Source organism: Rhamphochromis longiceps, linkage group LG3 (genome assembly GCF_057381845.1).
Source record: "Rhamphochromis longiceps isolate RC_006_pf linkage group LG3, R_longiceps_female_GT1.1, whole genome shotgun sequence".
NCBI lineage: Eukaryota > Metazoa > Chordata > Actinopteri > Cichliformes > Cichlidae > Rhamphochromis > Rhamphochromis longiceps.
In genome coordinates, this window is record NC_140559.1 from 23,119,713 (window position 1) to 23,132,047 (window position 12,335).

Below are 12,335 nucleotides of genomic sequence, written 5' to 3' on the forward strand. Positions count from 1 at the left end.
AAATTCTTGCTCAGTTGCTCTTGTTTTAAGATATTTTCCCTTAAAGTGACAAAGGAGTACAGATATTTTGAGTTTACTTGACATAATTTCTGATGATTTCTCACTTCAATAAATGCAAGACATTGGAAGTAATGATGTAGAAATACTTAGTGTAACAGTGTTTATGCATATTAAACAGTAACATGAGTACTTCCATACTCTCTCACACAGTTTTCCTCCTACTGATTAAAAATGGCAGCAATCTGTATTTTCACGTGGGGCAACTTTGATGTGTTTATATGATCACAGAACAAAACATTTCTGGGGAGTTTTGGATGATGTGTGGAGCTGTAAAGTTGCGGATTCTACTGTAATTTTGAGCTACAGATTTAATTGAAAACATGTCAGTATAACAGACAGTGAGTTGTCTGTATGAACCTTATAACTGATGTTAGATTTAAATAATTTAAAATAAAGTTCATGCTAGCTAAAACATGATCAGCTGGTGCTCATTGAGTGTGCTGTTAGGGGCGGGTTGAACTTCAACATTTCTACTTCAGACTTTGTTGTTTTTCTGCTCTTCAGTTTGAGCTGAACCACTTTGACCCTGTTGCTGTGTCCATGTATCATCTGGATAAATTTGTGGTTGGCACAGATTTCCATTCAAAGTGCTGACTGCCAAACTTTTATCCGTGCCTGGTTTTTATCCGGAGGAAAAGTGTTGAATGACTCCCTCACTTTCAGTCAGAGGTTAGCCACTTTCAGTGGAATGTGGAAACACAGATAAGACAGGAAAGACAATAAAATGGAAGAAATTAAATATGGAGTGAAACATTTGTGGTTCTGTTACAGCAAACAAAGAATTTCCTCTTTAAGAAGACTTAACGTGTTATGAAGAGAATCAAGGTGAACTCCATATAATGCAGCTGCTGACTGTTTACTGAACAACAGGAACAGTGCCTCACTTCACTTGTGCTTGCCATCATCTCTATATGCAGTAAAAGATAATGCATATGTAATTTTTTATTTTTGGTTATATATCTTGGAGAAACATTGTCAAATGTTGCACAGTTTTTAAGAGAATTGTATTTAAAAAACAAGAACGACATCACAGGTTTAGGACTGGAGACATCAGAGGGTAAAAACAGCTGCTGATAATTTACTGTCAAAGTTCAAGAGGATGCACATAAGAAAACTAACCTTTATGATAAAAAGAAAGTTAGGAGAACTCAAATTAAAGTTTAAGTGAAGAAATTTATAGACAACACTTTCTTTTTTTATTCTAAACATGTTTTTTTTTCTGTAGAACATAATTAATGATGATTAATTTATGAGAATAAGAGAATAAAATGTCCACCTTTCAACTGCAGCCAGGAGGTGGCAGCACATCCTTTATCCTCACTTTCTACTCTACTACATGTGCCACTGCTCTTATCTCAGTCTACAAGGACAATTGATTATAATGTAGAGGACAGAGTGTGTACAGTGACACACAGTCATAAAGATAAATGGAACGACTAGTAAGTAAAGATATTAGGCATAAAAACACAGAGAAACCTGCAACACATCGTTATTGTGTTATTGTACACAAACAGGAATCCATATACAACACTGAACACAAGCAAGAACGACATTCAAATAACCACAAAATTACTGAGACTTTTACTTTTCACTCACAGCTGTAAAGTGACTCTACACAATGCTCCTCTTTCTCTTTTTGTTTTTCTGTGCTGATGTCATTATACAGGCTATACTAACAAAACAATGGCTACACATCATACTCGTACTTGTATTCACTCTCTCTGTGTCACTCTTCAGACACTGTGAAAACTAAAGAACACAAAAGTTAGCAACGTGTGGACATGTTAGTGTCAGTGCCAGGCCACAGCAATGGTTTCTGCTCAAGCAGCCGGCCCCCTGGGTGGACATTAAGGGTTCTCAGGAGGGACTGTGCTGAACCCGCTGCACTCTGGCAGAAAGCACCATGCCCCATCCGAACAGCACGCAGCAACACCACATATGAGCGGGCGGAGGGAGGTATAGGGTATAGGTTCTCTGCTCGCCATTGGGGGTGGGGGGCCGGGAGAAGGAGTTGGCCGTCTGGTCGAGGTCTGGGATGCTGGGCCTCTCTGCTACTGCGGGACTGGGGGAAACCTGCTTGTCTCCATCGCAGGGCAAAGGGCACCATCTCCTGGGTCTGGGGCAGATTGCCCCTCTGGGGGTGATGGTTCCTGGCCTGGGGGTATAGAGTATGTTTTGGGAGTGTTAGTGTGTGTACAGTGTTTATTTCTGTTTGTCTCCATGTTGGGCAAGTGTAACTGCATATGAGTGCATGAGGATGGGTGTGATGGCATCAGCCACACATGGGTAAAATCAGTCCATACCCCCGCCATGCCTCCACTGCTGTCCCGAATGACTGGCAGTTCAGACAGGTGATACGTTGTGATCTGATCCTCCTCCATAGAGCTTTGTGGTCTTGGCAGGTTGTGATACAGACACACAGAATAACATCAATAGAAGTGAGTATACCAAACCACCTCAGCTGCTGCAGAAAGACGAGCTGCTGTCTTGTTGTTTTTGTGATCACATCTATGTGTAAATTTGAGGAGTGGACAAGGGTTAATTTACATTTAAACACTATAAATAAATTACTTGTCAAATCAGTACCTCAGATCTGAGTAAAGGGCCTGTTCTTCTACCTCACTTGACTTTCAAATATGGATGCATAGTTTCTGCTCTCTTGTTACTTGTGTACACTTTCTCCGTGTTTCCTGTTTAATTTAGTCTCTGTAAACAATTATAAATTAAGCTGTTTGGGATTCAGAAGTTTTTATTGGTTATTATAAGTTCAAATGAATTTTTGAAAAAAGAAAAATGCAAGAAATAGAAAGTAAAACATTAAGTTTTGTTTTATAAGAACAAAGTTCATGTGTGTGTGTGTGCAGGGGGTGCTTTCAGTTGGGAAAATATTTGTGATTGTAACTGAAGATAAATTAATTACTTATAATGAAGATTTAATGATGATTTAATAATGTAATCCATCTGAACCACACAATGTACACAATGTATGTGTGTATCTGAAGGAATAATACCAAGTTGTAATGTAACACACACGTGTGTCGTGAAGGCAGATTTCTATTCATGGGGGAATCTGCTGCATTTGTTCATGTGACTGGAATGCAGTTCAACCATTTCTTAGAAACCCTTGAGAGTTCATGATGTTTCATAACAAAACATGTTGGCAATGACTGACTTGTAGTTTGATTGTCCTGTTTAGATCTAATCTCTCCTTTCACTGCATCTCTCCTCCTCTCTATACAGTGGGGCAAAAAAGTATTTAGTCAGCCACCGATTGTGCAAGTTCCCCCACCTAAAATGATGACAGAGGTCAGTAATTTGCACCAGAGGTACACTTCAACTGTGAGAGACAGAATGTGAAATAAAAATCCATGAATTCACATGGTAGGATTTGTAAAGAATGTAAAGAATATCAGCTTGACTACCCCTTCAGTTGGTGTGTAGTGGTTAGAGGGAGGATAAAGACAATTAATGGGACCTGTTTATAAGCAGCTGTAAAACCTCCATGTTTACCAAAGCATCCAGTCATGAATGGAAATGCACCATCTAATGCAAAAAATATATGGAATGAGCCCCTTTGTAAGGGCCATGAAGATGTATATTGCATATTTAATGTTGTGAGGACGCCATCAACTAACTGCTGTCGAAACTGAAACTGAATTTTATTATTATTATTATTATTAATAATCATTACGTTATCCGACTTTTTAATGTTAAACAAAACAGAAAAGAAAACATTTCTCTGAAAATGATCAGGCAAAGGCCTGGATTGAAAATGAGAGAAAAACAGACAATACTGAAAGAAAAAAGAATTATATAACTTTCGAAAACCTGGAGATCTGGATACTTTCACTTTCTGATGACAAGACTCTCGCTAAAGCAGAGAGAAGGTGTCGGGCGAGCAGTAATAATGCCTCCTGTAGCTCACTTCCTTTCAGTTGCTCAGCAAAACCACAGCCACAGGAAGAAGCTGCTTTTTCCTCCCAGTGTTTAAGATAACTCAGCCATTTGGTTTCTTTTGTTTTTCACTTTTAAGATATTCTCTAATCAAAATAGTTGCTTCGAGTTTTGCCTCAGATCTCAAAAGTCTTCAGAGTTAGTCTGATGAGGAGGGACCTTTTCTTCCATGTAGGATCAACTGATTTTGTTCCAATTTAGTTTCCAGTTTAATTTATCATTTAGTTTGACCATATTAAAACTTTATTTATCTGCTTTGTTGCCATCGAACAGAAAGCCCTTCTTTTTCAAAACGCAACATGTCATCCTGTGACAGAGGAAGAGGAGGAGGGTTTGACTTTGAGTGACTGTAAACTGCTGGTCTGATTTCACCAAGAGGCTCGATGGAGAAAACACCTCTGCTAACGCTGCTCTGTAAGTACATCGCAATGATTATGTAGCTGTAAAAAAGCTCTCTGATGTGTCTCCATCACAAACATACATTTTTGTGTAGAAACAAAGGAGTTTTATATAGATGAGGCGACACAGAGGAGGCCAAGTAGAAGGAAGAAGGTTAAAGAGGAAATCTGAAAAATTCATAATAAGTAAAGTCAGTGTAGATACTTGATTTATAGGTTAATGTGCAGTCTTCATACAGATGTGTGGCATGAAACTTTGTTGCATGAGAGTGGTGAAAATAAGACTCTTTAGGAACAGTTATAGAGTGAAAGCATACTTACAATAGTTAAAATGCAATATTCAGAACCACATCCATTACGTTAATGAGTCACACTTAATGATGTGTTAATGTGTCACTTTAATGTTATGTGAAAAACTAAGTACACCCCATCATTCATTAGCTACTGAAGCCCTCTTTAGTTTTTCTGTATGACGTCATCAGTCTCTAACATCATTATGGGGGAATATCGGCCAACTCTTCTTCACAGTGTCTTTTCACTTCATTGAGGTTTGTGAGCATTATAGCCAATCATCTCTCATCTCTTTGGTTCTTGCACTGTCATGCTCTTTATTATCTAACATGCTAACTGAGGCCTGTGGAGTCTGACATGTAGCTCTTACAGTTTCTCTGAGCGCTGCAGAGTCTGACCTTGATGTAAATTTGCTGGGACATTCACTCCTGGAAAGATTGTGGCACTGTGTTAAAACACACCTGAATGCTGAATGACCAACAAACTGCCAAAATATCAGTTTGTCTGTCAAGTGCATTTGATCACCTGGCTGCTACCTTTGCTGTGTCCACACAGAAAATGATTCACAGTAACGTGGTAATCATAGCCTGCAGAAAGTTTAAAATCAATGGTGCAGAATATTAAGGGATTATTTGCATCCAAAAATAACGGAGTAGAAGTAGAAAGCATTATTTAAACCAAACTGATCATATCTGTGGACGGCAGAGTTTTATTTATTGTTTTACATAAATTTAAACTAACCTGAAGATTTCTCTTTAGTTCTGATCTCTGTTGCACACAACAAACCCAGGTCAGTAACCTCACAGTAAGAGCTTCACTTAAATAAAACTGACTGAGTTTTATGCCGTATTAGTGAATTATGTCCTGTGTATTTCTCAGAGATGTTTATATTTTTATTCATTTTAAATGTTGCTGTTAGGCTAATATGACACGTCAGTAATTACTTATCACCAAATTCTTGCGTCTCTTGATTTTAATCATAAACAAAGCTGAAGATGATCAGGCTCCTGCAGAGACATTATTCTAGCAGTCTATCTGATCTCATCAAAGCCTTCTAACTGCATCACAACCTTAGTTTAAATCCCGAGCAGACTGAACATTTATCTTTTAAAGAACTGCTGGAAATGTTTTAGTTTGGTTTGGATTTCCTTGAAGATTCACCCCTAATGTTTGGCTGTGATTCACAAAATTGCTTGTGAAAGAATTAATGAATTAAAGAACTTGTGTTTGAATATACTGTGTGCTGGGTTTTGTATGTCTCTTTAAGATTTTTTTATGAAACTTTGACACAAATAAAGTTATTACTAAAATAATAATTACATTTACATAATATATCCTCCTCACAGCTCGTCTGACTGTGAGTCCCAGCAGCTCTCAGGTCTTTAAAGGAGACTTTGTGTCTCTGAGCTGTGAGGAGGACGACAGCTCTGCTGGATGGACTCTGAGGAGAAACACAAGCAAAGAAATCAGAGCTGAGTGTGGAGCTGACTGGGGGAGCTCATCTGGTTCTTCCTGCCCTATCAGTCACATCATCCCACTCGACAGTGGAGTTTACTGGTGTGAGTCCAGAGAGGGTCCCATCAGTAACATGGTTAACCTGACAGTCACTGGTAAGCTGAGTGTGTGGAGCAGGGCCGTGCAGAGAGGTTTAAAGCGGCACATTGAACCAGGCTGAATAACAACAACACACATTCATCAAGAATCTAATATGGGAAGGGCAGGGCTGTGTTGGTCTGAGACTGTAAACAATAAAAAGTCCATAGGAGAGATGGTAGCTGATTAAACAAGTGTCATGAGATAATAACAAAATGCAAAGATTGGTGACAGCACTTGCAACCATAAGGACACAAAAAACTGTGAGAAATAATTTAGGCTCTGCCTGTGAATCACTCTTTGCTTCTCTTCTTCCTTCCATCCCATCATTTCATATCACTCTCCACTTGCTGTCTATGTGAGAACAAGGCACAACTTGTTATTGCAATAAACTATAATCTAATTATCCACACCTAACAACTCTTGCACTTAATCTATAATAAAATGATGACAGAAAAATGTTATAGCACTGCCTTTAGTAGCCTCACACAGCTCCTACTGTTTCCTCCTCATGTCCTTACCAGCCATGTCTGGACAATGTTATATCATGAGTAATAATTTAAAATAATCCATATACATAAAACACACACATGCACGCACACACAGTGACATTTTAGACCTTCTTCAGAATACTGTATATACTATGGGCATCATGGTGCTGATCCAGAATCCTTACATTATTATTTATTACTAGAGCTACAATAATAAAGCAAAGAGGAGTAATAAATATGAAATAATGTATTTATGATGATTCCATTTGTTTCACTATCCACTCTGTGCAGGGCCAAAGCTTATTACATTTTTAAACTGTAGAGATAATGATAGGTTTGTAGCTTGAACCTATCCGCTGGAACGTTGACGACAATATAATTACACTGCAAAGCAAGACACAAGTAGGCAACGTTCTTCATGTTTCTCGTGCACGGGAGAAAACCGGACAGGCGCCGTTCCTTCGCCTGACCCCAATTGCTCTCTCCGTTCTCCCACACCACTGTTCTTTTATTGAGGTTACATTTATTTATTTATTTATTTAGGACAGTGCATGTTAATGAACATAAATGTAAAGAAAAAATTACATGAATGTAAACATACCAGATTATAGCCAAGGGCTAATTTCCATCTGTTGTCCTTAAGCATAAAAATAGACATAATAATTCATAAAAATTCATCGTTCATTCATAATAAAAACTCCATCACCAAACTTACACATACACACCATTCTGTTCCCAAATAAAACATTAAAACTATACAACTCATACATGATCACACACTTGATTTGTCCATAACCAGTTTTTAACCTTTGCCTTAAACAAGTTGAATGTCGAGCATTCTCTTATGGGTTGAGGAAGACTGTTCCACAGATGGCCTCCCTTGACAGAGAGGACGTTCTGCCCAAATGCTGTCCGTCTGTGGGGTATAAACAAGTCTCCTCGGATTGTAGCTCGAGTGGTCCTGTCTGAGCTTTCTTTATGCCTAATGAACTGCTTTAGTGGTGGTGGAGCAAGGGAGTGTAAGACTTTATATATTAAACACACTCTTTTAAATTTCACTAAATTATTGAAGTTCAGTAATTTATGTTTTTTTAACACATGACAGTGGTAGTGGGAAGTCGGTTTTTTGTCAAGTAGTTTTAAACTTCTTTTATAAATGTTTTCAATAGTTATAAGTGTTGTTGGACAAGCAAGTGACCAGGACGTCAAACAATAGTCCATATGAGAGATGATCATTGAGTAAAAATAAGTTTTTGCAACATTCATATTTAAATTATTACGTATATGATTAAAATTTCGATTATTAAATTTAAGTACCTGGGACACTTTATTTATGTGACTCTTGAAGGATAATGTTGGGTCTAGAATGACCCCAAGATATTTAAATTCTGGAGCTAATTCAAGCTCTACTCCATCCAGGAATATGTTTGACTGCTTCAAGTTTAAGGGGCGTTTTGAAAAATACATACAGACAGTTTTTGAGGTGTTCAACATTAGGCATGAGTCCTCCAGCCAGCTATGCATTAATGCTAAAGCAGCTGTAAGATCTTTTGCCACCTGCTGGACACTATTTGCTTGCGTATATATAACTGCATCATCTGCATACATTTGAGTAAATATATTTGGACAGACTTCGGGTAAGTTATTGATAAAAAGAGAGAACAATAAGGGCCCAAGAACAGATCCTTGAGGAACCCCTGTATCACAGTCTAAATATGGAGATTTAACCCCATCCAACACCACACACTGTTTCCTGTGTGAGAGATATGAGGCAAACCACTGAAGAGCCTGACTGGAGATATTAAACCGAGTCAATCTGGACAACAATATCTGATGGTTTACAGAGTCAAAAGCCTTCCTCAGATCTAAAAATACAGCTCCAACACAGGGACTCTTGTCCAGCAAGCTCTTCAAGTTCTCCACTAACATACACAGGGCAGTATCTGTGGAGTGATGTGCCCGAAAGCCAAACTGCAATGGATGTAATGAGGGTTGGGTGTTTTCTAGGTGAGCAGTGAGGAGTTTAACCACCCACTTCTCAGCTATTTTAGATACGACCGGAAGTATGCTTATGGGGCGATAATTAGCCATGTCAGTCTTCACACCTGCTTTGAAAATTGGTGTAACTACAGCAATTTTCCAATCTGTTGGAACAATGGAGTGTTTGAAAGACATATTCAAAACATGAGTTGTTGGACGTACAAGCAAATCCATATGTTCCTTTAGGAAGTTTGTGTTAATACCATATACATCAAGTGCTTTTGATTGTTTTAAACCTGTAATTAGTTTAGCAACTTCAGTGTCTGAAATATGAGTGATGGTGAACAAATTTTGACCAGCATCATTCACATTATCAGAGCATACGACTGAGTCAAAGCTCTGACTGATCTCCTTAACAGATGAAATAAAGAAAGTGTTTAAGTTACTGGCAATAGATAGAGGCTCTCTAACAATAGAGTTATTTACATAAAGTTCAATTGTGTTTTTACTTTTGTTTGAATGACGGCCAAGTAATTTATTTAAGTGTTGCCAGATAATTTTACCATTACCTTTGGCTCTTTCAATTATATTTATAAAATTTTTTGCTTTGGCCTGTCTCAAACTTCTTGTTACTTTATTCCGCATTGAAGTAAATCTCTGTCTATCCAGAGTTAGACCTGTTTTCAGGAACTGCTTTAGTAATTGATCTCTTGTTTTCATTAAATTCTTGCACTCTTTGTTTAACCAGGGCAAATTATGCACCTATGCACATGAATATGCATAGGTTCATTAACATATGACGTCTACATACACACAAAGAGTACCGCGTGTGTGTGTGTGTGTGTGGACTGCTGATCAAAGGGTCATATGCCATAAAAGCACACAAGCAACATCCTTGGTCAGGAAGAGGGTAGCCTCACCCTAGATAACACGGTGAGGAAGTCCTGCAGTTAAAGCACTTAGACTAGAACAGACGTAGCTACGTTAATCCTACCATAAAACAATAAGACAAGGTACGGCCTCTCTCGTGCTCCCAGAGTGCTCTCTAATGCACACAAAGTTTGCAGACTATCACTACACAGTTAATTATACACCTCTAAGCATACATGGTTAAATATTTCTAAGCATAAATGACAATCAACAATACAAACTCTAACAGATACAATCATTTTACTGCTGGAAAATCCAAATTTTGTCTTATTTAAAATATAAATCTAATATAATCTGCTTCTTAATGTATGTTCTTTAAAATACAACGTGTGTTTTTTAATATATTATAATTATAATAATTATTATGTGGACATGCATATTAGATCGTTTTTAGTGAAATATAATCCCTCCAGAAAGGCAGGAAAAGCCCGGAAACTTACTTTAAAACTAAATATGTTCCCTAAAACGGTGACAGAGCTACAGACCCATGACAGCCTTACACAGGTAGCCAGCAGCTGTGACCAGCACTACACGTGCAGTTAATAAAAGGACAGGTAATGTTTGTCGCGCTGTTGCACACACAGCACGCTCGTTTGTTTCAGTTCGTCAGTTGCAACAACACAGCTTACCAACGTGTACGTAATAAGCTAATACTCCTGGGTGCTACACACTACAGTGTGCGCTGTACACCTACTTACTGGTTTTGTCGCATCAGTCTGTGTCTCTGAGTTAACTTGTGTTTCTCCTACAGCTCCGGATCGCAAAAAATGCGCGAGCTCTTTGTGAGCTATTCTATTCTATTGAAAAAAATCATATTAAAATACTTTAATCAAACATTAACTGCACTCCCTGTATATTGTGATAAAAAGAGATATGGATCATGGTCTTAATATTCAATGTTGCTGTGTTCAATCCTGCACAGAGAGAACCATTTCATCAACAGTGAATGTTTCTCCAAAAGGAGTTTCTTTGCAAAGATACACAGAGGAATCACACCAATCAGCCCAGACTCCAAAACCAGGATAAAGAGTTTGAGTGAATATGTTGTTGAAGGTGTGGAGGTGGATCAGAGTGTCAGAGGAGACTCTGTAGAAGGACACAGTGCCAGCAGGACAGTCCACATACACTGCTACTGTGTTAGAGACAGAGGAGGAGATGGATGTTTTTATGTTATTGTGTGAGACAGCGTAACATCCATCAGAGCAGATCAGACTCCAGGACTGATCATTCCATCCAAACCTGCAGTCTGCACTCTCGCCTTTCCTTTTGATTTGTCTGGAACTCACTGATATCTCAACCTTTCCTCGCCATTCAACCTCCCAGTAACAGCGACCAGTCAGACCTTTTCTACACAGCAGCTGCTTCCAGAAGTCAAATCTGTCTGGATGATCAGGATATGACTGATCCTCCTTCACACATGTCACCTTCTTGTTGTTGTCAGACAGTTTGAGCTTCCTGTGTGCTGTGTTTACATCAAATGTAAGTTGACAGGAATCTGATGGAGAGAACAAACACAATCCAGCTGCAGTTATTGTTCCATCATCTGTTCATTGATTCACATTTTGATGATGACACCTGATATCTAAGGCTACGTTCACACTGCAGGCGAAAGCGCGTCAAATCCGATTTTTTTGACCCTATGCGACCCATACCCAATCATGGTATGACAGTGTGAACGCCGCAAATCCCATATTTTCAAATCCGATCTGGGTCACTTTCGTATGTGGTACTGAATCCGATACATATCCGATGTTTTAGAAAGCGACTGCTGTTTGAAAGGTCAGGTCGCATTAAATCCATCTTTTACGTCACTGACACAAAACAGAAGCCAATTATCAGCGCCGGAGAAGCGCCCGAGAAGACATCGCGAACGCTTCCTGGCCATCCCATGTATTTGTCAGTGAAACTGTTTGGAAGACAATGTTGGAGAAACGTGAACATTTTATTTGTACTGTATAATCTGCAGATTCTGACAGAAATCTGCAGCTATCCTTTGAAGCACCGCTCCTCTCTAAAACAGCAATAAGGATCATTATTAGGTTATCTACATTATTATGTAAATAACAAAATAACGTAAGGCAAAAATTGGGAAACGTGAAGTCTGAAGTCTTTGTTGTACCTGTGACTTTTAAATGTGCTATAGAAATAAAATTGAAATTGAAATTTATATTAACGGCCATCAGTCAAACAATACTCTTTGCTCTGGGTCTAAACAGAGTGCGTTGTGTGTGACGTCTTCTTTTGCGCATGCGGGCCGCTTTGAGCGTTCACACTAGAGCGCGTTTGCTGTCGCATTTTATTTGTAGTGTGAACAAGCAGACAAAAAAATCGGATTTGATCAAAAAATCGGAATTGAGCATTAAGATCTGCAGTGTGAACGCAGCCTAAGATGTGAATGAGTGATGTGACAGTTTGAAGATGGCTGAATGTGTGCTGCTTTGTTTATTCATGAATCACATTAAAAACACACTTACACTTCCTCAGACCTGGTCTTAACCATTGGACTCCAGCAGGCTCCACACTGAAAGGAAGAGGGGGGTCAGACCAGCACAGTGTCTTTCAGCATGCACACATGGACATTACACACATGTGCGGACATTACAGATAATCTGTACATATGTACTTAGAGTTCCAAATG

The 12,335-nt window shown here is 38.7% G+C and overlaps 1 protein-coding gene across 5 annotated transcripts in view; it reads right to left on the reverse strand.

The window, feature by feature from the left end:
* Positions 1-3,081: 3,081 nt before the first annotated feature.
* The window catches only part of LOC146673490 (protein NLRC3-like), a 48,808-nt gene continuing 39,554 nt past the window's right edge, over positions 3,082-12,335 (reverse strand). For all 5 annotated transcript variants that reach the window (XM_085401673.1, XM_085401675.1, XM_085401672.1 and 2 more), the window contains 2 exons: positions 12,172-12,218; positions 3,082-11,192 (listed from right to left, as the gene is read on the reverse strand). In XM_085401673.1, coding sequence (XP_085257799.1) covers positions 10,606-11,192; positions 12,172-12,218 — 634 coding nt within the window. In that variant the 3' untranslated portion in view covers positions 3,082-10,605. The remainder of the gene's footprint in view (positions 11,193-12,171; positions 12,219-12,335) is intronic.